The sequence below is a fragment of the Crocodylus siamensis genome, chromosome 1 (assembly GCF_052110815.1).
Source record: "Crocodylus siamensis isolate JL-2025a chromosome 1, ASM5211081v1, whole genome shotgun sequence".
Taxonomy (NCBI): Eukaryota; Metazoa; Chordata; order Crocodylia; family Crocodylidae; genus Crocodylus; species Crocodylus siamensis.
In genome coordinates this window covers 199,815,868-199,841,891 of record NC_143395.1, presented here as the reverse complement: position 1 = coordinate 199,841,891, position 26,024 = coordinate 199,815,868, and the positions used below count along the sequence as shown (strand labels likewise).

Here is a 26,024-nt window from a genome sequence, read left to right as displayed (position 1 = left end):
GACCCCCTACTAACTTCACAGGTACTCGCTAACTGCACAGTAGCCTAATTTACTGTGTAGTAAATGCTCCACACATGTACATGGCGATGCTTTACTGTACAATAAATTAGTCTTCTGTGCAGTAAAGCATCTCATGTAGATATGCCTTCAGTATCCTAATCACTGCTTTCTATTTATGAGCTCTGTTTCCTGCAGTCCCTTCATCAGAGCATGGAGAGTTGAAGAGCTCATCTTGGAAGTAAAGTGAACAGTAAGTTATGGAGGAACCAGGAAACCAGGGACACACTGGGAGTGTAGCCCAGGGTGGAAGGAATTTTAAAGCACTGTTTTAGAGCAGCAATTCAGGGAGAAGAAAGGAGGCTCGAGGAACAGGCCTGTCCACTTTTGATGCAAAGGGGCTGTCTCTACAGGTCAAAAGGAGCAGTGAGGCCTCCCACAGGTTTTTGGGGGGGCTACAGCATAGGCTGGAGCCAGACATCAAGTTGCAGCAGGTCACTTTGTCCCATCTGTTCCTTGCATAAGCCCAGGTGAAAAGGCACTGGCTCCTCTTGAATGATACTTCTCTGAGCCTCTTCCTCGAGCTGTTGGATTCACCCAGAGATGACTGTAAGCATCTGCATTGCTTTGGGGGACACACAGTTGGAGAAGAGGATGTAACCACAACAGAGCTCCCAGCAGAAGGAGTACCCGAGGTGAAAAGAGCTCCAGGACCTGAAAAGGCACCCAGAAGAGATTCATGTCATATATCTTGACTTTAAAAAAACCTTCAATTTGATATCTCATGATCACCTCTTGGCAAAACTGGCTAACTGCAGCCTCAGGTCCACTACAATCTGCTGGCTGGGGAAATGGCTTGCATCCATAGATGCTTCTCAAGCAAATCCTGGAAGGTCAATCTCCCCTTATACTCAGCCTTAGTGAGGCCACAGCTGGAGTATTGGGTCCAATTTTGGGCTCCACAATTAAAAACCGATGTGGAGAAGCTTGAGAGAATCCAGAGGAGGGCCACTCGGATGATCGGGGCCAGCAGGGTAGGCCCTACAAGAAGAAGCTACGGGATCTGAACCTAATCAGCCTCTGCAAGAGAAGGCTGAAGAGGGATCTAGTGGCCTGTTAAAAACTAGTCAGAGGGGACCAGCAGGCATTGGGGGAGTCCCTGTTCCCCCGAGCACTACCTGGAGTGACTAGGAATAATGGTCACAAGCTGGCAGAGGGTAGATTTAGGCTAGATGTCAGAAGGCACTACTTCATCATCAGGGCAGCTAGGATCTGAAACCAACTTCCAAGTGAAGTGGTGCTGGCTCCTACCCTGGGGGTCTTTAAGAGGAGGCTAGATGAACACCTTGCTGGGGTCGTTTGACCTCAGTACTCTATCCTGCCATGGCAGGGGGTTGGACTCGATGATCTGCTCAGGTCCCTTCCGACCCTACTAACTATGAATCTATGAAACTATGAGAAAAGCCACGTGCATGATCAGAGGTCAGGAAAACAGACCTTATGATGACAGGCTGAGAGCCATGGGGCTCTTTAGCCTGGAAAAGCACAGGCTCAGTTGTGATCTGATGGCCACCTATAAGTTTATCAGGGATGACCACCAGGATCTGGGGGAACGTTTGTTCACCAGAGCGGCCCAAGGGATCATGAGGTCGAATGGTTATAAACTACTGCAAGACCATTTCAGGCTGGACATAAGGAAGAATTTCTTTACTGTCCAAACCCCCAAGGTCTGAAACAGTCTGCCATCGGAAGTGGTTCAAGCACCTACACTGAACAGTTTCAAGAGCAAATTGGATGCTTATGTTGCTGGGATCCTATGACCCCAGCTGACTTCCTGCACTTTGGGCAGGGGGCTAGAGTCAAGACACACAACTACACAACTATGATCTTCCAAGGTCCCTTCCAGCCCTAATGTGTATGAAATCTATGAAATTGGCTCCATGGTCTGACCCAGAGGGTGGTGGTTGATGGAAGTCAATTGTCATGGTGCCCTGTGACCAGTGGGGTCCCTCAAGGCTCTGTCCTTCAACCTATTTGGTTCAACATTTTCATTAACAATGTAGACATTGGTATCAGAAGTAGACTGGCCAAGTTTGCTGATAATACCAAACTTTGGGGTAAAGCATCCACACCTGAGGTCAGGAGGGTGATCCAGGCTGACCTTGACAGGCTCAGGAAATGGGCAGATGAGAACCTGATTGTGTTTAACACTGAAAAATGCAAAGTATGACAGTGGAAAATTGTGTCTGTGTGGTGAAGGTGCTTGCTGAAGGATCTGTGAAGATTAGACCAGGTGTTTCTTGTTGTTTGCTTATGTATGGAGCTGCACATTGCCACTAAGAGTTTAATTGAAGTAAAAGATTAGTAAGACCTTGTATGTAGTGAGGCCTTGTAAGATTAGTAAGGTCTTAAAAGTAATAAAGCCTTGTATGTAGTGATGCAGTTAAAATTAACCTTATCAGAAAAATGCAAAGCCTTGTACTGCTATTAGTCAGTCATAAAGAAAGTTCATAGTGTAAAAATATAGGTAGCTATAAGTCAAAGGCATAGCTCAGAAGTTATAAATTAGCTAGCACATCCAAAAATCAGTAAAAGAAAGATGCAGCATTGTAAGAGAAGCTACTAATTTAGAAATTAGCTGCTGACCTAAATTCGGTGGGCTAGTAGATCTCAAGAATCCCGAACATTGAATACCACGTCCTTCCCGGTACCCCTAAGACAGCGCAGATTGGAGATGCCCAACTTCACTGAGCTTTATAAAAAAAGAACTTGTCATACATCAGGCATCAGAAGGGGCTGCCAATAAGTTGCCGACACAAATTGTTATTGTCTGTCATGTTGTCTTGTTATACTATGCGTAGTTCTGTGTTTAAGCCAATAAACCTTTCTTACCTTTTTACCCCTGACCACTCTCCAACCCGAACCTTCCCGCTGGTGGCTACAACACAAGGTCACCTTGGGAGGAAAAACCTGCAGCATGCTTATAGGCTCAGCAGAGCTACGCTGGCTAGAACTATGGAGGAAAGGGACTTGGGGGTTATGACTGACCACAAGATGAACATGAGTCTTCAATGCAATGCTGCAGCTAGTAAAGCAAGCAAAATGCTGGCTTGCAGCCATAGATGCTTCTCAAGCAAATCCCGGGATGTCATTCTTCCATTGTAGTCGGCCTTGGTGAGGCCAGAGCTGGAGTACTGTGTCCAGTTTTGGGCTCCACAATTCAAAAAGAATGTGCAGAAGCTTAAGAGAGTCCAGAGAAGAGCCACACGCAAGATCAGAGGTCAGGAAAACAGGCCTTACAACGACAGGCTAAGAGCCATGGGGCTCTTCAGCCTGAAAAATTGCAGGCTCAGGGGCAATCTGATGGCCACCTATATGTTTATAAGGGGTGTTCACCAGGATCTAGGGAAATGTTTGTTCACCAGAGCACTCCAAGGGATGACAAGGTTGAATGGGTATAAACTCCTCCAGGTCCATTTCAGGCTGGACATAAGGAAGGACTTTTTTACTGTCTGAGCCCCGAAGGTCTGGAACTGCCTGCCATCAGAGGTGGTTCAAGCACCTACTTTGAATGCCTTCAATAGAAATTTGGATGTTTATCTTGCTGGGATCCTATGACCCCACCTGACTTCCTGCCCCTGGGGCAAGGGGCTGAACTCAATGATCTTCTGAGGTCCCTTGCAGCCTTAATGTCTATGAAATCTATAAAATCTATGAAAGAGATCACTTCTAGTACCTTTGTCTCTCCCTGATCTCCAAACTAGCCTTCTCTCTCAGCATCAGCCTCCCTCGGATGTTAACAGCTCCACAACACTATGGTGTTTTTTTGCGGAGGTTTTCCATCTGCTCTATTGGCCGTCTTTGTGGCAGCAAGAGAACATTTCCTTTTAGAGGCTTTTGATAATCAGGGGACATGGGTACAAAAACAGGGTGTCCTGATGCCCATTTGTAAAGCTCCATCTTATCTCTTTCCTCTCTTCATAGCTCTGGGGAGAATCCTGTGCAGTTCAACTTTTTATGGGACACGGCCTTCACTGTGGGACAACAAAGTTTGGTAAAAACTTAATCATGAGAAGCCACAGGGGAGAGACCACAAAGGGAAGGCCAGGGACACAGTTTGCCATGACAAAATACATAATTTTCTATGATTCCTGCATTCCTGTGTGCTCACTTGTTTTCTAGGGGTATCATAGGACCCTCATAACCCTACTGGTCACAGTCACCCCAGAAAGAGCCCAGAGCTGTCATCCCTACAAGCTTTGACTGACACCTTCTCTCTCCTCATTTCTAAGCCAGATTTCTTGCTCACCCTAGAAGGGTATTTGGCTGGAAAAGGGAATCAGGACTTGTAATAGAGATGATATCTTTTATTAGACAAACAAGATTTTTGCAAAAAAAAAATCTTTAATTGTAAGCTTTTGGGCACAAACACCCTTCATCACATTTCCCTCCAGTCTCTCTCAAGCTGAAGCAGAGTGAAGTTGCACCCCACATCTCCTTCGTGCTCAGCCATGATGTCAGTCCCAGGTATGTAGCCCCTCCAGAGGATTGTGCTCCATTCACTAGGGTCTCTCCCAGGCACCTGCTCTATGTTGGTACAACCCCTCCTAAGGCCCTTTTACTTGTGCTAAACATGGCTTGGTGCCCAAGCTCTCGGTGGAGACCCTGTCCTGGGGCAGAGGAGACATTGCAAGTGCCTGGGCCCCTACTGCACTCTGTCAATGAGGACTAGAGAAGATCTGGATGCTCAACAGGTGAAAGACACATTATGTGACCCATACTCTGGAGGGCTGGGCTGGGGTGTGGTGAAAATACAGGCCCTTACTAGGATTTTCATACCCCCTCCCCCACTGATGTCTGGGCTGCAAACCACCTTTCTGGGCCCCTGGCTGCCTTCGAACCTCTCAAACTGTCTCCATACTCTGAACCTCAGACTTGGACCACCCTGCCCAGTCCCTGCTTGCTCCTGTTCCCATTTGCTCCTGTTCCTTCTTGGATGTCCTGACCTGGATCAACCTCTTTCCTTGACCATGGCCTCATCTCACTATTAAGTTTGATGCCTGACTTTGACCTTGGCCTCTACTCTTCTCCTCCACTAAATCCCTGACCAAATACGATCCTCTCAGACTGACCATCTGTGCCCCAGACACCCCTTACAACAGGAAGCCCTGGCTGCTGCTCTGGAGATGTGCGGCTCCTGACCACAGTGTGGACAGAAAAGGGACCTGCACTGGGTGAGTGACCGCCATGGAGTGGACCTGGGAGGCTGCTGCCAAGACCAGGGCGATGATGACAATAGTGAAGCAACTGGACACAAGTGTGTACAACACAGCTGCTCCTCTGAGCCAAATTCTTTCTTATGAAATAACCAGACCAGCATCTCAGACCCCTTGGGGAGGATATTTTATGCACTGTAACAGACTCTGAATTGCATGGCTTTCAGTGACATTTGTGCCCCAGTGCCTTTGGGTTACCCTCAAAACCCATGCCCTGATGTTCCATAGTTTGGACTGGAGACTAGGGAATCACTGGTAAAAAGATTCAGATTCCCACAATGCCAGGCAGCATCCACAGGACACCCAGCTGCTTCCTTCTTGCAAAGAGTCACAGGGCTTGACAGGCCTGAATTCATATCTAGAGCTTAAATGTAAATCATCTCAGTTCATGTTGCTTGGCCCATGCCTTTGACTTAATAATTTCAGGGCCTCTCGTCAGCACAGTGACACCAGCACTGGAACAAGCAGCATCCTTGGTGCTCAGCCCTCCCCCTGGATGCTGAGGGGAGACACAGCGTGTGACTGGCATCCAACCCCCCTCAGAGCAGGGATGGACTCTTTTAACTGCACACCATGTGCTGGGCTCAGCAGGAGCCCCCTCTGCCCCACTAAGCTACTGCACAGCACACAGGATCAGAGGTGCCTCCTGCCCAGGAGATCTGATCGCTGCTGTTTTCTCAGCACCACGCATTTCCCCAGGCCCGATAGGGAGACCAGGACAACAAAGGCCAGATGCCATTGCTGGCAGCAAGTGCCCGCATCCCCTTTCCAATGCCACTCCTGACCCAAGTACACCCCACAGGTCCCTTTGCAGCAGGAACCACTTCTGCCATCAGACCCGCCAAGGCATACACACCCATCCCTGACCACCTCACCCCCGATACTCATACAGATGGACGAGGGCTGGTGGGAGATGTTTTATTTGCAGAACCAAGGTGAAATTCTTGTAGAAAACAGAGACTATGGAGTCTCATGAGGAGATCTAGGAAAGTCAAACAAGCCCATGGGGGCCTCATCTGCACCCCAGGTACTCAGGGCTCCTGCAGTTCAGCCGGACCAGACTCTTCCTTGTATACAATAGGAGGCACCTGTGCTTGGGGAGGGCAGTCACTGGGGATTGTGGGTGATATCCAGGGGCCTGTGAAGTCCTGCTCAAGCCATACAGACCACTGCCTGCTGCTTGTGGTTGCTAACAAACCAAAACCCATCACAGAGCCTAGACAATAATATGTGAGGGAAGTAGGATCCCGTATCTTCTAGCTCCAGCAGATGCAGCTGGGCTGTGGGGGACAGAGATTACACATGTCTGAAATGAAATGCAATGAAATTATACATGTGTGAAATGATAGGAGAGGCAGAAAGAGTTGAGGATTATTGGTATCTATGCAACATCCCAGAGTGCCCCAGGCTGGTAGTACCAGGGTCGCATGATGTAGTTCAGGTCTCTACTAATCTCCCAGGCAAATGGCAGCACAAGAACTCAGGCTGTTTTCAGGTGGGTCCATTTCATTTCTACAGCCACATGTACCCCTGTCTGCTAAAGTGATCTCCCTCATCACTGTCAGTCCCTGCATCACTATCTCTGGGTCAATGCACTTCTTTTTATCCTGCTGCTTTAATCTTCTCACAAATGCAGAATCGAGGTTCTTCACACCTGCCCAGCTTAAATGATGCACTTTGCATATACACACAGCCACCACCTGCATAATTTCCATGCCTGGTGTCCGGGAGCTGAATCCTACAATGAAAAATCACAGTTTACAATTCAGAACCATCCCCCCAAAACCAGCGCACCATGACACTTGACCAGGAGATCTCTGCCCTGGTTGTACTGACAGCAGGGGACACTGAGGAAACAGCCTAAAGAAGGAAGGGAAGAGATACTCAAGGCTAAATGTGTCAGTGGAAAATCTCCCAGCACAAGACCCCCGCACTCTCATGGCACATGGTACAAGACAAGTTGTGGTCAACCCTGTTTGCAGACCAAACTTCACATAAGGAAAACTTTGAATTTCCAGGAAGTCCACCTGGAATCAAATCTGCAGAATGGAGTTTTTTTACTTCCTTGCCTACAACTAAATAGTGCTGTCAGAGGCATCTCTGACACCCACACTCCCATATATTATCCACAGACTGCACAAGCACAGACACTATCTACCAGGACATAAATTACTGTATCACGTGCCTCTCCCGGGTATCCTTCACTTGCAATCGGCCAGCCTCCCCTCTTCCCACTAACCCATCTCCCAGGGCCCCCATGGATCTGAAACTGCCAACCCTTGAGCAATCTCAGATGGCTGCTCTTTCTTGTGGTGAGTTGGTCTGCAAGAGACATGGGAATGGCCCTTAATGTGGACAGTTTGAGGGAAGGAAAAGCAATTTTAAGGCAGAGCGCAGCTGTCATAACTCTTCAGCCCTGTGCTCTGTGATTTATGAGCTAGTCAGTCTCCAAGCTTCACAAAGATACAGTAACTAGTCCCTGGACACTGCTGAAGGTTTCCTATAACCCTCACATTTCCTGTAACACACATCAGTAGTATAATTTGGGGTGAGTGATTGAGGCACCAGCCCTGTAAGCCAACTGAGAAGGATAGTCACAATCCCCCCTGCCCTTGCTGGAGTTTGTGCCCCAGCTGCAAGAGCAGCCCTATGGTGCTCTTCTTGCAGCAGCACCTGGGAACAGACACCCTGCTGCTGCTGGAAGAGCTACGACTGAGGCCAGCACACTGCACTGCAGTGGCGGCAGCAGCAGTAGCGGCAGCAGCCAAGGGCTGTTTCTGAGTCCCTGCCATGGGTAAGGCTCCTGAGCAATTCCACCACCACTCCCCACAGAGTTTGCCAAGGATGCAAACTCTGCTTCTTATGCCTCGAACACACATCTCTAACCCAAGAAATGGTGGACGGCAGGGAGATATTGAATAGGATACGGATGCTCCAGAAAGATCTGGTTCAGTGCTCTCCCTGTCTAGCACTGCCAGAGACAAGGATATTGGGCTCGGTGGACCTTCGGTCTGACCCAGTACAGCACTTCTTATGTTCTTAAGGAGGGATGGGGCCCTCATGCTGTATGAGCTGAGCTCAGCAGAAAGTCCCTCAGAGGCTGATGGACAAGTGCCTTTTCCACACATGCTGTCCTCAGCCAACCAGTGCCTTGTCCACACATGCTGGTGCCATGTGTCCAGCTGCAGCCCACAAGAGAGAGGAGTGTGACATTGCCTTTCCCCCCCACCACCCGACTACAGGTGTCCAAACACCTGGGGCCAGTTCTGACTTGTGCTGTGTGCTGGGGCCTTTCACTCACTGGGTCTGTGGTGTAGTTCACAGCACAGTTTAATGGACCTGTCTGAGACCCTCAGTCCCATGGGGAATCACACCCAGGGGCTTGTGCTGCATTTTGCTGCAGAATTATGGATACCCTAATGACACAGACTTACAGGCCAGGGGAGAGAGCTGTGCCGTCCGCCCAGACCCACTTCTTTGTTTCAGAGTTGTACGACAATCCAGTCCAGAATGGGTAGTAGTACTGAGAGCTTCCCCGATATTCAGAATAAGGAAATGACTCCGTGTTGATGAAATCCTACATGAGAACAGGTTTAAATGAGAAAGAAAGTGAGATGTCTCAGGTTCATAATTGCACCGGCAGGGTGTCCCAAGTTCCCTCCACAGGGTCCCTGAAGACCTCTCTGTAGAGTTTATCTCTGTAGACAGGCTTCATATCCTGCACCTGCCTAAAGACCTGTGCCAGTGCAGGCATCGTGAATGTCAAACACCCTGCAGGTAGTGCTCTAGTACCTGCCACACACACACACAGCTAAACAGAAACACGAGACAAAAAAATACAATTGAATATATAAATGTACAAGCCACCCACGGATTCGTTTCCAGTCACACAGACCTCCGAGGTGTTTTGCTCATTCACAGACCGCCCAGCACTCGCAGGCCCACACTTGGCATTACATGGTCAACACCTGGTCACTGCAACCCAGCCCCAGGGCCCGGCTCCTAGCTGACTCTGGTCACTCGCTGATTTGCATCAATATGTCAAAAGTAACATGGCCTCACCCGCTCTTCTGGGCTGTCAATCGTGAGCAGGCTGGCAGAGTGAGAACTGCAGGAGGATTTACACTGCGCCCAAGGTCTCTTTTCAGGAGAAAAAAGGTAGGACCTGCTCTTGCTGTGACTCCACCTTTGTAGACACTTCTCTTCTGGAACAACACACACCGCGTCAGCTCACTGCATTCCCTGACTGCTCCTGTGCTGGGCACACTGCCATCAGGAACAAGGGAATTTCACACCCACCATGTTCCTCCACTACAACTGTTTGCGTCTCATGGGCCCTATGGTGAGGAGAGCTCCTGCCCTACATCTCAAAATGGGAGGGACCTTTTCCATCCAGGAGCACAGCTGCTGCCATGCAGGGAACACCACGTGCTGGCTTCTCTGCTGTCTGTGGGACACGCCAGGCCCGCCAGAGAGCCACCAGCATCTTGGCTGAGGCCAGACCAATCCCTTCAGCCCAGACTAGACTAAGGAGTGAGAGCTTGTCCCTAGTATGGAAGGTGAGCAGGGGACAGGAGCACCTTTCCAAAATTCAAACAGAAAGCAAAATCCTAAATAAATGATTAAATCAAAAACCCAAGTTATTTTCTGTTTTCATCAATTGAACCTTTCATTCATGTAATCTGAAACATTTCCATTTCCATTGATTTGAACTATTTTTCTGCTTTCTGGCTTGTTATCCTTAATTTGGAAATGAAGGATCACACCAGGAGAGGGCAGTCTTTCATTTATGCCTTTTCAGAACATTGTTTGGACCTTGTGGAAGCACCACCATGGGGATCCCTTATCCAAGGCCCACACATACTTGGGAAGGGAAAACAGCACTTTGCATAGTCAGGGCAGCCCCTCATGTGCTTTTGGGCCTGTCTTGATAGCATCTCCCTTCCCACAACTTACCTTTCTCAGGAGGTTGATCCTGTGGCCTTCCTGGAACACATGTGTTTGGTTCTGGACAAGACGTCGGACACTGGATGGGGTTTTCCTTCTCTTGGCTCAACTGTGTGACTGAAACATCAGAACAGCTCAATGGCATCTGCTCTGCTTCAGGCTTCAGCAGACATTTGTAGCCATAACGTTCTCTGTGTCATGGTGACTCACAAGTCCTAGTTGCACTCCATCAAATGGTGGAGTCATTTTCCACTAGGAATGTGATGATTTTTCAAATTCAGCCCTTCTAGATGGTTTGCCACCAACTCACTATCCCACCCATTTTCCAAAACTGCCATATAGTGATCTAACAGCTATCTGAGGCCACACACACTGCCCAGCATCTGCTAAAGAGCTGACGCAGCTGTGGAGAGAATACTAGAAACTAGGGCTGTGCAAAATTTCACCGAGTGTTTCATTTCAGAGTTGTTTCAATGCATTTTGAGCTTGAAACAGCGAAATCAAAATGCAACAAAAGGCTTTGAAACACCTTTGAAATGGAATGAGTGTTCTCGAAATGTTTCAAAAGTTTCAAAATGTTTTAAGTTTTGAAGCAGCCCAGTGGTGGGAGGCAAGGGAGAGCTAGGGTTGCGCTCCAACCAGCACCACTAGCCCCATAGACCTCAGCCCGGTGGCAGGAGGCAGAGCTCAGCCCTGGCTCTCCCCATCCCTCAGCTCTGGGTTGATCTCCAGGAGGCTGGTGAAGCCGGTTGGATCGCAGCCTGGCAGTGGGAGACAGGGAGAGCCAGGGCTGTGCTCCAACCAGCTCCACCAGCCCCACAGAGCTCAACCTGCCCTCCCAGCAGGCCCCACATCTGCATGTGGGATGACAGGAGGCTGCCACTACTACCTGGGCCCAGCAACAGAAGTGATCTTCTTAGGTGCTGGGCACGGGCTGCACTGAGCACTGGTTCAGGGCAGTAGAGGCACCTTCCTGGCATCCCGTTCACAGAACAGGAGCATGCACCTCTGGGAGGAGCCCATCACAGCCCTGCAGCCCTCTCAGGGGCCTGGAGCCCCGGATCTGTGCGCCAGATGACAGGAAGCTGCCACTGCCGGCAAGTGCCATGAGTTTTGCTTTCAGCTGTTTGAGGTAGAGTTTCCCAAAAACCTCGGAACCTACCTCCTTGACACTTGGCAGACTTTATTACCTCAGAAGGGACTACCATCCCCACAAATTTCATATGAATCAGCCAAAAAACAACAAAGGTATAGCTATTTCATTGATTCCCCATTATACCCCATGGCCGAATCTCCATGTGGCCGAAATGACAACGTTTTAGGCTTTTTCATGATTCCCCATTATAGCCTAGGGGCAAAATGTCAAAACACGTCCAAAATGATGAAACAGTTTCAATGAAATGAAATGGAACCGTGCTTCAAGACGAAATGACTAAATGAAACACTTTGAAACAGCAAAACGGACGTCGAAACTAAAGGGTGCTGTTTTGCACAGCCCTTCTACAAACCACAATGTAGCTGTCATACCAGAGCTTCCAGACCACAGTGTCACCACTTCTGTCCAGCGTGACCCAGAGCAGGCTGTAACAGTGACAAGGCTTGTTCCCAGCTAGCGCAATGGCAAGAGTGACCACTAGACCCAGCCAGGGATTTTGTGCCAAAATTATTTGTTAAGACAAAACGCTTCTGCAGAATTGGCATTTTCTGTGAGGAAATTTCAGTTTCAAGTTTTTGCATAAGGAAGATCATAAAACTCTGCTTTGTTGAACTCAACTGGATTGGGATCTGTCAAGTCAGTTTGGCCTTAAACTCAAAGGAGTAATTGGTAAAGTTTGTGTCCCTGGCCAGCTACGGGAGACATAGCTGCTGCTGAGCTGGAGCTGTTGGCAAGGTCACTAACTCCGGGGTTCATACAGCAGGTGCTGGATGTATGAGCCCTCTTGTGTCCCCCTACTGCAGCTTCTACCACATTCCCAAGTGGTGATGGGAAATGCTGAATTGGGCAGCAAGAAAGGTGGTTGCAGGCAGAACCAGCCTTAGGAGAAAAGGCACCCTGGGGCAACTTGTTTTTTGGTGCCCTCCCCTCCAACCCCCAACCAGGGATGTGTGGTGAGTGGGTCACGGCTCTAGCCCTGACTCCAGCCCCACACTGTCATCCCCTCATGATCCCAGCTCTGGCCCAGTGGGACCCCATCCCACTCCACAATGCCATTCCCTGCCCACCTGCAGCCCCATCCCGTCCACCTGGGCAGGCGTGCCCCACATGCAGGGGTCCATGAAGACCCCACCTGCCTGCTTGGTCCAGTGCCCCCAGCAGAGAGTGCAAGGCAGATGGACCCAAGGCCAGATAGGATCAGTTGGCATCTCCCCACCATCCCCTCTTCCCCGCCATGCCGAGCAGAGGAAATAGCTGTGACAGGAGGCTCAGTCTAGGTCAGCACCACCCCCACCACCCTCAACAGCTCACCAAAACTGCCTAAGTGGCCCTCCAGCCCAAAGAATTGCCCACCCCTGGCTTGACTCCTACCGCCACTCCCCACATGCAGAGCCTCAAGCCCCCAACCTCCATTTTGCTGCCCCCATCCCTTAGTCAGTATCTGGGGCTAGTGCCCCACTTGCCCACCCTTAAGTACACTACCACTGAAGAGGTCATGAGGGCTCCTGCATGTCACTGTTTATATACCTGCTGCCTCCCTTGTCTGTCTAGCAGGGAAGACCAGCCCAGACTATGTCTTTCAGGATGCATCGCACTCAGCAGTCTGACTCACCTCACTGATCATCCTGAGAGAGGTAGGCCCCACCAAGACACCTACAAAGGGCACAGATGGCAAATGTACAACTCCACTCAGGCACTATGTGTGCCCCTCCCCAACCCCTGCCCTGCTTTATGAAGGTTAACATCAAACTGATTCAAAATGAAATATTTTTGATGAGTGAAAAAGAAAAAAAACGTACAGTGAAGTGAAGTCACAGCTAAGATTACAGGACAAAGCCAGACTCATCACCGTGGGGTGGGTCCTCCCAAATGTCAATGATGTCTGTGAGCAAGGATGGCCCATAGCAAATAGCTCCACCTAACAGGCCCCAAACTGAACGTACCCAGTTTAGATAGAAATTGCTCCAGCCGGGATGTGGGGGATGTCGCTGTTCTCTCCATCTTCGCACGGCGCTGCTCCGGTAGACACCAGAACCTTGGCTCTTTTCTACTTTACTGGTGTCACAAGCAAAGCTCCTGGAGTTACCCTCACACCCCCTTGTTGGCCATAACTATCCTGTCATGCTCCCACTCCAGCCTCCCAGGGTCTCACCCTGTTTCTTCTCACCCACCCCACCTTGTTGCTAGAGAAGGCACTTACTGAAGAAAGCCACTACAAAGACATGCCACACAGCTCATGTTTATCTTTCTCATTGACCAGGTCCCACACCATGCTTTGAACTGCATACAGCCCACAGAGAAACCTAATATTGTAATCATATCCTGCAAGTAATACAGCATTTCATTCTCCTCCTCGAACCACCAGAAAACAGTGCCTGCTCTCCATATCACGGATATAACTCCTATCAGATTCACAGGGACCTGTCTCTCCTAAACTTACCCTTGAACTTACCCAGAACTCCAGCTGCTACCAATAAAATCATGCAGAGGATCCCTAGAATAACTGCAGTGAGTCGCCATCGCACAAGTGAAACTGAAGGATCTGACAAAGAAATGCAAATAATGCCTCATAAGTATATTGCCAACCTACAAAACCACAGAAAACACCAAGTCACAAATCAAATAACCTCATATAGAAAAAGCTCATGTGGGCAACTTTTAAAATGTCTCTTAGAAATAGTTGTACTGGAGGGAGGGAGGGGGAAAGGAATAAATAAGTGGAGTAGCAGGACAAGTGAGCAACCAATGAAGGCTGGTAGCATAACTATGTATGGCACTTGGGGCAGCAGCTCTTGGCCCAATGTGGAGGGAAGATGAAAATAACAGCCTCATAATTGGGTTGGTGGCAGCTGAAAGTTGCCCCAGCTGCCCAGGTTGCCAGCTGACTTGTTACACCCCTGGTGAAGATAATGTCAGTGCCGGCACTGGACATACCAAAATTAAGGGTGGCATTCCATTGTTTTCTGGTCACCAAAGTGGCCGTATCTTAGTCATCTGTGGAGCATTTCTGGTATTTACACCTCCAGAATAATTATATTCCTGAGTGCATAGCCCGGCATATGTGGAGGGAGGGGGAGACACCTCCATATTTCCCGCCCCCCCCGCCCCCCAGTAGCTAAGTGACTCGTGCACTCACTCGGAAAACTACAGGCCCTGGATTGTAGGCCTCTCTCACCCAAAAGCATTTTGTCTCTGGGTTTCTCTGACTTCACGTCACTCTAACTACCACACCACATCGGCCATCAGCCAGTACGTTTTCTTTTAAAGCTGGCCCCCTGGGCAGCCATGAGACAGATGTCTCTGCGAGATATGTAGGGCCAGAAAGAAAGGAGCAAGCCACAGGCTGTGTAACTCAGTCAGGGGGCTGCAGGCCTAGAATGAAAAAGGCCATGGATTTTAGCCACAACCCATCTTCCCAGTGGGGCAGAAGTCCCCCACCCCTGCACTGCCCTCCATCTATTTTTCCAAGGACTGCCACAGTGGCTCAGCTACAAAAGGAGCAGTGCAGAAGGCAGTGAGTGGTGGCCGATCTGTGCTGTGGTGGTTAGAGTGTTGTCCTGGGAAGAAAAAGGGGCACTAGTGCAAACCCGCACCATCCCAAGGGAGTGCCCTAGCCTGACCCGTGGTAAGCATGCTGGGCTAAGAAGCAAAACAGGCACCAAGTCAGGCCTCCTCTGGCTGAAAGGAGGCCTCCCACATTGCAGGTGAGTGCATAGCCGTTGAGCTATGGCAGGTACACACACAGGACCTTTTCTGTTCCTGATATTAAGGCCCGTAGTCACAAGTTCCAAACAATTCCAGTTTTGGGCATCTAAGTCTCCTCCATGGCCACAAGGGGCATGTGTACAGGCTATGACACTACTCGGTTGGTGCAGCTACATAGTCATTCACACACACAGGGGTACATATCCAGCAACAAACTTCCACTGCGTGGGTAAGCACTAAAAATACCCTGTAGAGTTCTTCTCAACATGTTCATACCATGACCCGTTTGAAAACATAGATGGCCAGTCCCAATCTAGTGCCCCACACTCCTGACCCACTTTCCCTAACCCCAGGCCCCATCTCCCCAGTGTGTGGGGCAGGGAGGAGGGTGTCGGGGCCTGAAGCAGTGCTTTGCAGGCTTGAACTCCATGGTTTTCCACATTTTTTCCTTTAAAGTTAAATCTATTTTTAAAGTTTGTTTTCAACCCTTTCATTTAGTCTTTCATACCGTTTTTAAGTCGCAACCCAGGTGTTTCATAATTTGTAGGGTTGGAAGGGACATGAACAGATCATCAAGTTCAACACCCTGCCATGGCAGGAAAGAGTACAGGGGTCAAACGACCTCAGCAAGGTGTTCATCTAGACTTGTGTAAAAGACCCCCAAGGTAGGAGCCAGCACCACTTCTCTCGGAAGTGGGTTCCAGATCCTAACTGCCCTGACAGTGACATAGCACCTCCTGATGTCTAATCTGAATTTACCCTCTGCCAGCTTGTGACCACTACTTCTAGTCACTCCTGGTAGTGCTCGGGGGAACAGGGACTCCCCCAATGCCTGCTGGTTCCCTCTGGCTAGTTTATACCAGGCCACTAGATCCCCCCTCAGCCTTCTCTTGTGGAGGCTGAACAGGTTCAGGTCCTGTAGCCTCTCCTCATAGGGCCTGCCCTGCTGCCCCTTGACCATGAGAGTGGCCCTCCTCTGGACCCTCTCCGTGTTGTCCACATCCCTCTTCAAGTGCAGCACCCAGAACTGGATGCACTACTCCAACTGCGGCCTGACCAGTGTTGCATAATGGGGGAGGATCACCTCCTTGGACCTGCTCGTGATGCATCTGTGGATGCATGACAAGAGGTACGGTTGGCCTTACTGACTGCGTCCAGGTTGGTCTGACAGGACGTGCCTCTAATGAACCTCTGTTGGTTGCCCCTAAGCATAACCTCCCCCGCTGGCCCCTCGTGGATGTGTGCCAGAATAATTCTCTTAAAGAGCTTACCCAGGATCGAGGTAAAACTAAGTGGCCTATAGTTTCCCGGGTCCTCCTTCCTCCCCTTTTTGAAGATGGGAACCACATTGGTCCTTTTCCAGTGCTCGTAAAGCCATGCCGGGGTCCCGCAATGACCTCAGCTAATTCCCTCAGCACTCTGGGGTGGAGATCATCCAGACCAGCTGATTTGAATACATCCAGTCCCTCCAGAAGTTCCCTGTCTAGATCCTCCCTGACCCTTGGCCTAGGTGTGTCTCCCCTGGGGCCTGAGGCGGGTTTGGTGGGGGGGCTGATCTGGTCTCTGCTCAGGAAAATGCAGGCAAAGAACTTGTTAAATAGGTTAGCTTTGTCATCTGGTGTGACAACTAGATTTCCTAGCGTGTCTTGCAGGGGTCCCACGTTAGCCGGCACCTTCTTTTTGCCCGCTATGTATTTAAAAAAGGATTTCTTGTTGTCCTTGATCCAGGAAGCTAGTTCCAGTTCCATCTCTGCCTTGGCCTTCCAGACTGCACCCCTGCATCCCTGAGCAACCACAGTATAATCCTCCCTGGTGATGGCCCCTTCCCTTCCATTGGGTGTACGCCTCCCTTTTAGCTAGGAGATGTTCCCAGATGCTTTCGGTGAGCCATGGCACTTTTGTGCCCTCCTTCCCCCTTTGCTCCATGTTGGGATTACCTCCCTTTGAGCGTGGAGGATCATCTCCTTAAGGAGAGACCACTCCTCTTGGACACCTGACTCCACTCCCCTCTGGGACCTCAGTGCCTCCCCGACTATTCTCCTTAGATCATTGAAGTCCGTCCTCCTGAAATCTAGGGCTGCTGCCTTGCTGCAGGCCTTTGCCACCTTGCTCTCGATGGTTAATTCCAGCAGGCGATGATCGCTGTCGCCCAGGTGGTCGAGCACCCGCAGCCCCCTCACCAGGTCATCACCCCTGGCCAGCATCAGGTCCAACAAGGCATCTCACCTGGTGGGGCTGTGCACCTCCTGGTTTAGATGGAGGTCCTGCATTTGGGCTAGGAACCTACGTGAGGGGTCAGACCTGGCTGACTGCTCTTCCCAGAAGATGTCTGGAAAGTTCAGGTCACCCATGATGACCACGTCCTTTGACCTAACTACCTCTGTGAGCTGACTTAAGAATTCCTGGTCTAGCTCTTCCCCTTGGTTGGGTGGTCTGTAGCAGACCCCCACCGTTAAGTCTCTTTCCCCTCGACCGCCTTGTATTCTAACCCACAGCACTTCAGTGTGCCCCTCCTCTGACTCTGTGCTACTTGATGAGGATGTGTATTCCTCCTTAATATAGAGCGCCACATCCCCACCTTTCCTCCCTGTCCTGTCCCTCCTGTATGGCCCATAGCCCTTGATATTCACCACCCAGTCGTGCGTTGGGTCCCACAACCTTTCTGTGAGTTGGGAAACAGTGCTCTAGAGCAGTGGTCTCCAAAGTTTTTGATCGCGCACCCCTATCAGTAAAAAATTTTTGAGCACGCACCCCCAATATATGTGGAACTCCCACTCTTCCCTCAGGATACCTTGCGTACCGTACATGACACATGACTGTCTGACATACAGACCGAGTGAGGGCACCAGTGTCAATCCATATATTAAATATTAGTAAAGCTTAATTTCTTTCTTATTTTTTTAGATAAAAAATAACTATAAATAGAAGTTCTAATATTTTCTTCCCGCACCACAATGGATTGTCTTGCGCACCCCCTGGGGTGCGCGCACTCCACTTTTGAGACCACTGCTCTAGAGAACCAAAATATGGCCACTTATATGACCAGGAAAGAATAGCATGTCTCTCTAACTGCTCTGTCTTGATAAAACTGTCTTGAAACTAACAGAATTGGTGCAGTTGGATACTGGTGAAAAGTTTAACTAAATAGCCATGCTGATAAAAATCTACCTATCTCTACCATTCAAACACTAGATATCACACCCAGAACAATTCTTTCCATTGTTCCAACTACTCCCTGTGGTCAAGGAACTAATAGCCCTGGTGGTTAAAAATGGATTGTGGGCAGAGGTGGACTGTTGCTCTTAGCTTCCTTGCCACAACCAGGGCTTCCTTGCAGCACTATTCAGGCAGTGGGAGATAACTCAGCATCAGGTTAATTGGGAAAATGCCATGTGGCCAAAATGTGACCCATTGTTGTAGGGTGTGATGTGATTTTCTAGACATTCTTGAGGTCCTGGACTACAATGATTGGGATTTGCAGGTTTATAGTTTACTTCTACATTTTTACTTGCAACAAATGATATTGCCTGATATTAAATTATGTGCATGTTGATTATCCGAATGTATAAGATATGCTAATAAACTGCACCTGACTGGAGAGGTTGATGGCAACATGGTGGGGCTCCTCATGGCAAGGTATCTCCTATGATTGATCACAATGTTGCAGCCTCCAAAGTAAAATGAGTATAGGGCACCACAAAACCCTGGCTCCCACTGACTTTTGGGTACTCCTTAATTGGAGGAAAGCTAAGGGACTTCATCCCGACAGAAATGTGCCCCCACTGAGGTGTTAGGCAGTCAGCAGCAGTTTTAATCTGTTGCTCTCTGGCAGAAGCTTCAGCCACCAAGGCACTCAACCTCTGGACTTGGTCTGGCCTTTGGATTGTGACTCAGCAGGAGTGGTAGGTCTTGAGCAGCCTCCACTCTTCCATACATTTGCCTAGGCATACGTGTTGTAGGTCTTAGTGACTAGACCGCTTACGCATACACCATGACCCAAAGGATAAACAGTTGCCTACTATAACATAGCGTCATGTCCTTAGGGGCACGGTCATTATGATAATTGGATTATGAGTCACATTAGGAGTGCAGGTAACTCAGGTTAGCAGTCGGGGCACATCTATGTGGTCATTAATGTGTCTTAGTTACAGAGCATTTAGTTTAGCACTGGCTTAATGAAGTACTGATTAAATGCACAGTAACTAGAGTTACTGTGCAGTAGTACCAGTGCATGGTTATTTTGTGATGCTTACTGCACATTAGCCTAATAACACTGTGCAGTAAGCTGTTGACATGCTTTTTAACCACCTCGCTACAGCACAGTGTTATTAGGCTAATGCACAATAAACGTCTCATGTAGACACACCTATGATGATACATAAAGTCTTAACTCTAAAGGTCTGGAGCTCAAGATTCCTTCAAGTGTAAATGCTTTGGAATACTGACCAGGTGGCTTCTTTGGCCTTAATAGATATGAAATAAAGTAAGATCTCTCTAAATAATTACATCAGTCTTTCTCATGAGGATATATGCAGTGAGCAGTTTTGTAAGTGCACTCTTTACAAGTTTATTATTCATTATTTGGTTTTTTTTAAATCCCAGCTGCATCAGGTTATTAGCTGAGACTCTCAGATTGCGCTATAAAATACAAGTAAGAATCTTTTGCTCATTCATTGTGGAAAAAACCTGATCCCTAAATGAAATAATATACTTAGAAGAGGCTTGAAGGATGGAAGAGGAACAGCATGGCCAGGAGCAGAACACTTGCATTGTAGAAGCAGTAAAAAGCTAGTTACGAGCTGAGGGGCTGCCCTGTGCTAGCGCAAATGACTCAGATGAGATGTCCCATGGATTACATATCACCTGGGAGGTGGATTTAGTACAAAGTGAAGAACCCATGCATTACATGTTTTTATCCTGATGGTGATAAGAGGAAGATGAGATGTCCCAGGACTGCTCTGAAACCAGGACGAGGTTACCTTGATTTCTCCTCAGTTGGCTTGGGCTGCCCTCAGCCCCTCTGCCTTCTGCTTCCTGAAGCCTTGCACTTCTCTTCTTCTTAGGTGGTTTTTGAAACTTCAGCTCAGAGTAAGTTATCATTTCCTCCTGTGCCACTGGTGAGAAAAGGGGAACACCCAGTTTAGACTTGGATTTGCAGAGGGCAATAATTGAGTGTGGCAGAGGCCAACATAATATTACAACAGGGTTCCCTGTTTGTCTGTAATCCCACACTGGAAGAAAAATTGAAAGGTTTTTGGAATGGTTGCAGCTCAGGTCAATACAGCAGCCCAAGACAAATGGTCCCCAGCAATATCCCAACTCACTTGTGAGAGAGAGGAATGATAACTAAAAGAGCACATGTGGAGAGAAGTTACCAGTGAATGGGATATCAACAGTGAAATAACTGTGAATAACTAACACCTGTGAATAATTAAGGTCATCTGTAAAGAATTAGTGTGTAGACAAAATGAAAGTTTCCTTGAAGGCCTGAATATTGAGTTTGATTAAATGATGGACCCAAACCAATCAGCCAGTTCATATATCATGAGTACAGGAATGCTAGGTTGCATTCAAGATGACTTTCTGAGTATGAAATCAAGCAAAGTGAAGGCAACACAAATGAGTGAAATGGATCTGAAAGGTCACATGGTTACAGAATCGGAAGTTCCTAAAAAAGTTCAAGACGTATGTTGAGGAAATGGCTCTACTGTTTTCTTCTTTTTGGTAAGCAGAGGTTATGTAATGGTGGTGAACCCTGCCCCTGAATGAAAGAGAGCTTTTACCATATTTACCCAAATATAAGACCAGCCCCAAGAAATGGAGTCTATAAATTATCCGTATATGAATTTGATATAATCTCCCAGGTATAGAAACTATTTATTGGACCTTTGTCTTGAATTTTTCCCCTTCCCACAACTACAGCAGGGAAAATAAATCTAGGGGGAATCAGGTACCCCTTTGCCCTCTGCCACCCTCAACTTCTTCCTCTGGCAGCCCCTCCCTCCCTCCTTACTATCAGACTCTGCTCTCTCTGATCACATGGAACTGAGGAGCAAATCTGAAAAAAATAACTTTGAAATAAACATAGCTGTCATGGTAAAGTTTATGGTTGTATGCTGGCAACACAGAAGAGCTGGAACTGACATGCGCATCTCAACTCTACGAGTGGAAAATTCCAGGGCTCGCCCAGCACGTGCCCCCGGGTGACCTCGGGACCTGTCAGTCATCACTGACCTACTTTCCTCACAGACGCATGCTCAGTAACAGCAGGAGCATGAGGTCATCGCTCCAGAAATTTCTTGAAGGAAAGCAGCCTGATTGGCTACGGGGCTGCTATAAAAGGTTGGTGAACCCCTCCCTCGGGGGCGGGGGGAGACCCGCTCAACTGACTGACAGAGGCTGAGACGTCAGGGACTGTCTCGTCAGGAGAGATTACACCTGGAAGCAGAGGCTGCGACGGCAGGGACTGCTCTCCAGGAGGGCTTACCAGCCCACTGGTCTCCTCCCTTCTATATGCACGGTTGTTAGATTTCTTCGATTTGATCTCACGGTTACCGGACGCATTGGGCTTTTCATTCTGACTACGCTTTTGCTCGATCCATTTCAACTCGATCATGGTCTCTTCTCGGTACACCCGGCTTCAATCTCGGCTCGGCTACGACCATCTCTTCGTTGTCCACTTGGACTGGCGTCACGACAACTCAACGAGTTACAGCTTTGTTTTTTATTGTTCGTGTATCCCGTATATGAGCTGTTGACCAGCCCTGGGACTAGCGAGTGGGCAGCCGCCCCTATCCTTCGGGGTAGAAAGCAAGGGCTCGCTCGTGAACCCTGTGGGCCAACAGACCCCTTCTGTTGTTTGTTATCCTTCCTGGTTGTTCGAAACTGTAATTGAAGCAAGCGTCTCAGCCTACGCAACTAAGTGTAAGTGAATAAATCTCGTACATTTTGAAACCATACGCGTGTCCCGTACCACTCAGCCTCATCGCCGCGAATCCCACCTGTCCGTGTTCCAACGCCAGCCTCGACCCACCGTGACCTTGGGGCCACTGTTCCCCAACAACAGCAACAATAATTTACATATAGTAGCTATAGATGTAGTTCACCCAGAATTGATGCATTTTACATTTTTTGAAACTGCTGCAAATTTTAGCACAGGTACTCTATAAACACACTTTTATAACACTTTGGCATGTATGTATGTATAGAACAAGCTTTGGGTTTTTTTCTTGGCTTAAGGCCACGTTAGTGCCATATTCCAAATTGAATGGGTTTTTTTAAATCTCATGTCTCAGGTCAAATCAGCCGAATCCATTCTGACTTCCGTTGACTGAGCAGAGCTCAATTGTTTAAATCCATGTGGTGCTACCACCAGCAAGTATCTTCCCTCCTAGACTCTTCAGGTGTGGGCTTGAGATATTCCCAGGCTGCATCTACACAAGATGCTGAATGTGCAGTCATCACTGCGCAGTCATTTACTTCTTTATACAAATGCTAAATGACTGCACAGTAACCTGAGTTTCTTCACAGTAGCATCACCAAACAGCTTTCTCATGATGCTAACTCTGCAGTAGCTCGCTACTACTGTGCAGTAGCACTGGGTCATGCTCTCTGTCATGTGAAGCTACTGCGCAGTAGTCACAGGCTACTGCGCAGTCAGCATCTCATGTAGATGTGGGCCCACGGTACTATCACTAGTAAGCATCTTACCTCCCAGACTTAAGCCTGGGGCTTCAGATACTCCCAAATCCATATCAGGCAGCCATTGTGCAGGCACCAAGCCTGGAGAGCCTGGGGTTTTATGTCCCCAAGTCTCACTTGCCCTTACCCAGCAGGTCAAAGAAGCAAGTTAGGAAGAAATCCCTCATCTCCATAAAAAAGGCAGGTACCTGAGGCTCTCCCACTGGGAAGCTATAGCAAACTCTCACAGAAGAGCCTGTCTACAGTGAATTGGATAGATCTCCATCTTCCACTATACAGTGCCATTCAAAGTTATCTGAGATCCACTGGACAAATACCTCATAGCATTTCCCTTGCCAGTCAATTCCAAATTGACTAATCATGTTAGTTCAAAGTCAAAAGGCTCATGACTTATTGTATGATTCATTCAGTTGCGCCCCACCAGTCAATAGTGTTTCAAGCCATGGTGATCCCATAGCTCATCACTGCTTAGTATGTGTGTGTACTCCAGATCCTGCCCCGTGATAATTAGCCCCCCTGGAACTAAGAGTTCTTGTCATAAGTCGGGGGATCCTCCAAACATCGGTAAGTCGATAAGGCACAGGGCAACCTGGTCCACCTCCACCTCATGGAGGGCAGGACCACACTAACCATTTGTAATCAGCTGAGAGAGAGGCCAGCAGAGGGATTCTAGCTAATCTGTTTGGGGACTCATTTGGTGATGTTTGCCAAACATTGAAATCTGGTGAATCATTGGGAATGAGAAAGAGAAGTGCAGCTCAGCTGTAGGAGTCAAGAGAAAGACAAAATGTATGCAATATAGTGGTTTACAATGACTTTTTAAGTGTGTCGGTGCTGAGGGGAACTGTGCTCAACAAGCACTGCCACATAACTTGCTCAGGTGGGCTGTACTGGTCTATCGTAGTGATACTAAGCTATTGTTGTAGTAGGTTCCTATCAACATTTTCAGCACTAAGGAAAGATATGGGAGATTGTCTTGGCCTTTTCAAGTGCCAACCAGGCTCATTACTTCTGGGGGAAGCAATTGCCCTCCCTCCTTTTTTTAAGGTTCCTATCAGTTCCGTGGCAATGGGGGACTGCTTTATGCCTTTTAGCCTAGCAGCTCTTTGTCCCTATGCTTAGGAACAAGAAAAGATACCTGTTTGGCTCCAGGGGAGGGTGTGAGAACTTCATTCAACCTTTCCTAGCCTAGCAGCTCTTTGTCCCTATGCTTAGGAACAAGAAAAGATACCTGTTTGGCTCCAGGGGAGGGTGTGAGAACTTCATTCAACCTTTCCTAGTTCTGGCCTGGTTTGCAGTACGCCAGTGCTCCATCTCTCCTGGGGGAGCAATTACCCATTTTATAAGAGCCACATGCACAAAAACAGTTTTTATCAGCATATTTGCCCAGCATGGGCCCGGTGCTCTATAATCATGCTTAGTCTTGACCGCATTTAATCAACTTCATAACTGGTTTCCATTTCTGAGCACATACTGATTTTACAAGTTGTTCAAACGTATTTCATGCCGTCTCCTTATATATGTGTGTAAGGTATTGTTCTACAGTGAGGTTTGCTTCCACACCATACCTTTGTCTCCAGGTTTCTGCCTTTTAGAACGATCAAATTTCAAGTCCGAGTAGGTTATCGCATGCTCAGCCATTTCCGGCACTGCTAGGGAGACAAAAATAAGAGACTGGGTTTGAGAAGGCTGAGTCAGTCAGGTGGCATTTACTGAGGAGCAGATGGGTTTATTAAACAACCTGGCACACTGAGATAGCTCTAACAGAGGCTGATGCTGCTGAGTTTTCTTGTATGCTATATTCTGTAATCACATTAGAAAAGCGCACAGGCAAAGGATGTTAAATTTGCAAACCCAATCAGAAGTTAGCAGATACCAGAATTAGTTGGCCCTACCAGAAGTGTAGCAAGGTATTTCAGTGACTGAGACAAAAGTGGCATGGAGCAGGGAGGGGAAATGGTGCTGACCACCAGAGACCAGGTGGAGCGGGTGGGGGGAAGCAGAAGCTTACCTGCTGCTGCTCTCTGTGCTTGGACAGCAAGTGCTACAGCAACTGGTTTGAGCTCAACTGCTGTAGATGAGGGACACATCCACTGCATGCTGGTGAAGCAGCCTGGCCAGCGCAGACTCCCAAGAGCCACTCCAGGTGACCTGTTCAGTCCACTCACCCCACCCAGACACACTTCTGGCCGCAGCATGGACTTCCCACAGCAAATCCCAGGGCAGCCTCATTCCACTCACCTTGCTCACACCCCCCACAAATACATTACTGGGCATGGCGTTTTATCTGCCCCGCTCCTTATAACCAATCTGCACAGAGCTGCCTGCCCCTGCCATGGAAAAGACTCCTGGGGTCAGGAATGACACCCATATCAGCCCCTCCTCTTACCTGGCACTCAGAGCTGCTTCCCCCCTCACTCCACTGTAGGTACTTTACTGTGGCTGACACAATTTTAATTCAGCCCTCTTCTGCAAATGTATCATGATGTGTTCTTTAATTACATGATCATATAGCCCGAGTGTTCACAGAGATGCACCCCCTTCTCCAATTCAAGGGAATTGTTAGCTGGCAGGTGTGCTACGGACAAAACTGCAGACTACTCGGTTTTCCTCTTGCCCGAAGGAGCCAGGCAAGGACAAGCAAGAACTTAACTATATACAAATGTATTATTATTTACATAACTGGATAAAACAGACATAAATATAAACATATGTACAGATATCTATATACATATACATACACACATATATCTATTTAACAATATATATTCAGATATATGTAACTATAAACCTTATTCTCTACATTGGCTCATCACCACCAGGGTTCCAGGTAAGTAAACAGGTAAACACAGGTAAGTGATAGCAAGTGGTCCCAGAGCATCTAATACACAAATACAGAAGTACACAAAATATAAAGTACGATATTAGAATTTAAGCCAGCCCCCCGAAGTGCTGGCAGACTTGCAGGGTGCAGGCTTAAGCCAGGTCCGGGGCTCTATACCTTGCCCAGGTAGCCCTTCCATGCCATTACCTGATTGGTGGACAGGCTCCACCAATCACACTGGAGATTCTCTGAGCCCAGACATGCCAGGCTGTTATCAGTAAGTTCGTCACAGTCATATACTACAACTACCAATGCCCCGCGTCATTCAGCACACAGGATGGATGGCACTCACTGAATAACTGAGCATTGAGTGAGTTGATGCATTATGAGGAACCCTCCGATCAGAGCAGTCCCCACA

At 48.4% G+C, this 26,024-nt stretch overlaps 1 protein-coding gene across 1 annotated transcript; it reads right to left on the bottom strand.

Moving 5' to 3' along the window:
• Positions 1-6,875: 6,875 nt before the first annotated feature.
• On the bottom strand, positions 6,876-24,423 carry LOC149873879 (natural killer cells antigen CD94-like). The gene is made up of 7 exons (XM_090031566.1): positions 24,351-24,423; positions 20,061-20,195; positions 13,817-13,918; positions 10,230-10,337; positions 9,336-9,475; positions 8,708-8,850; positions 6,876-7,011 (listed from the first exon to the last, which is right to left on the bottom strand). Exons 1-7 carry the CDS (start codon positions 24,421-24,423, stop codon positions 6,876-6,878), a joined length of 837 nt encoding a protein of 278 aa, XP_089887692.1.
• Positions 24,424-26,024: the final 1,601 nt, after the last annotated feature.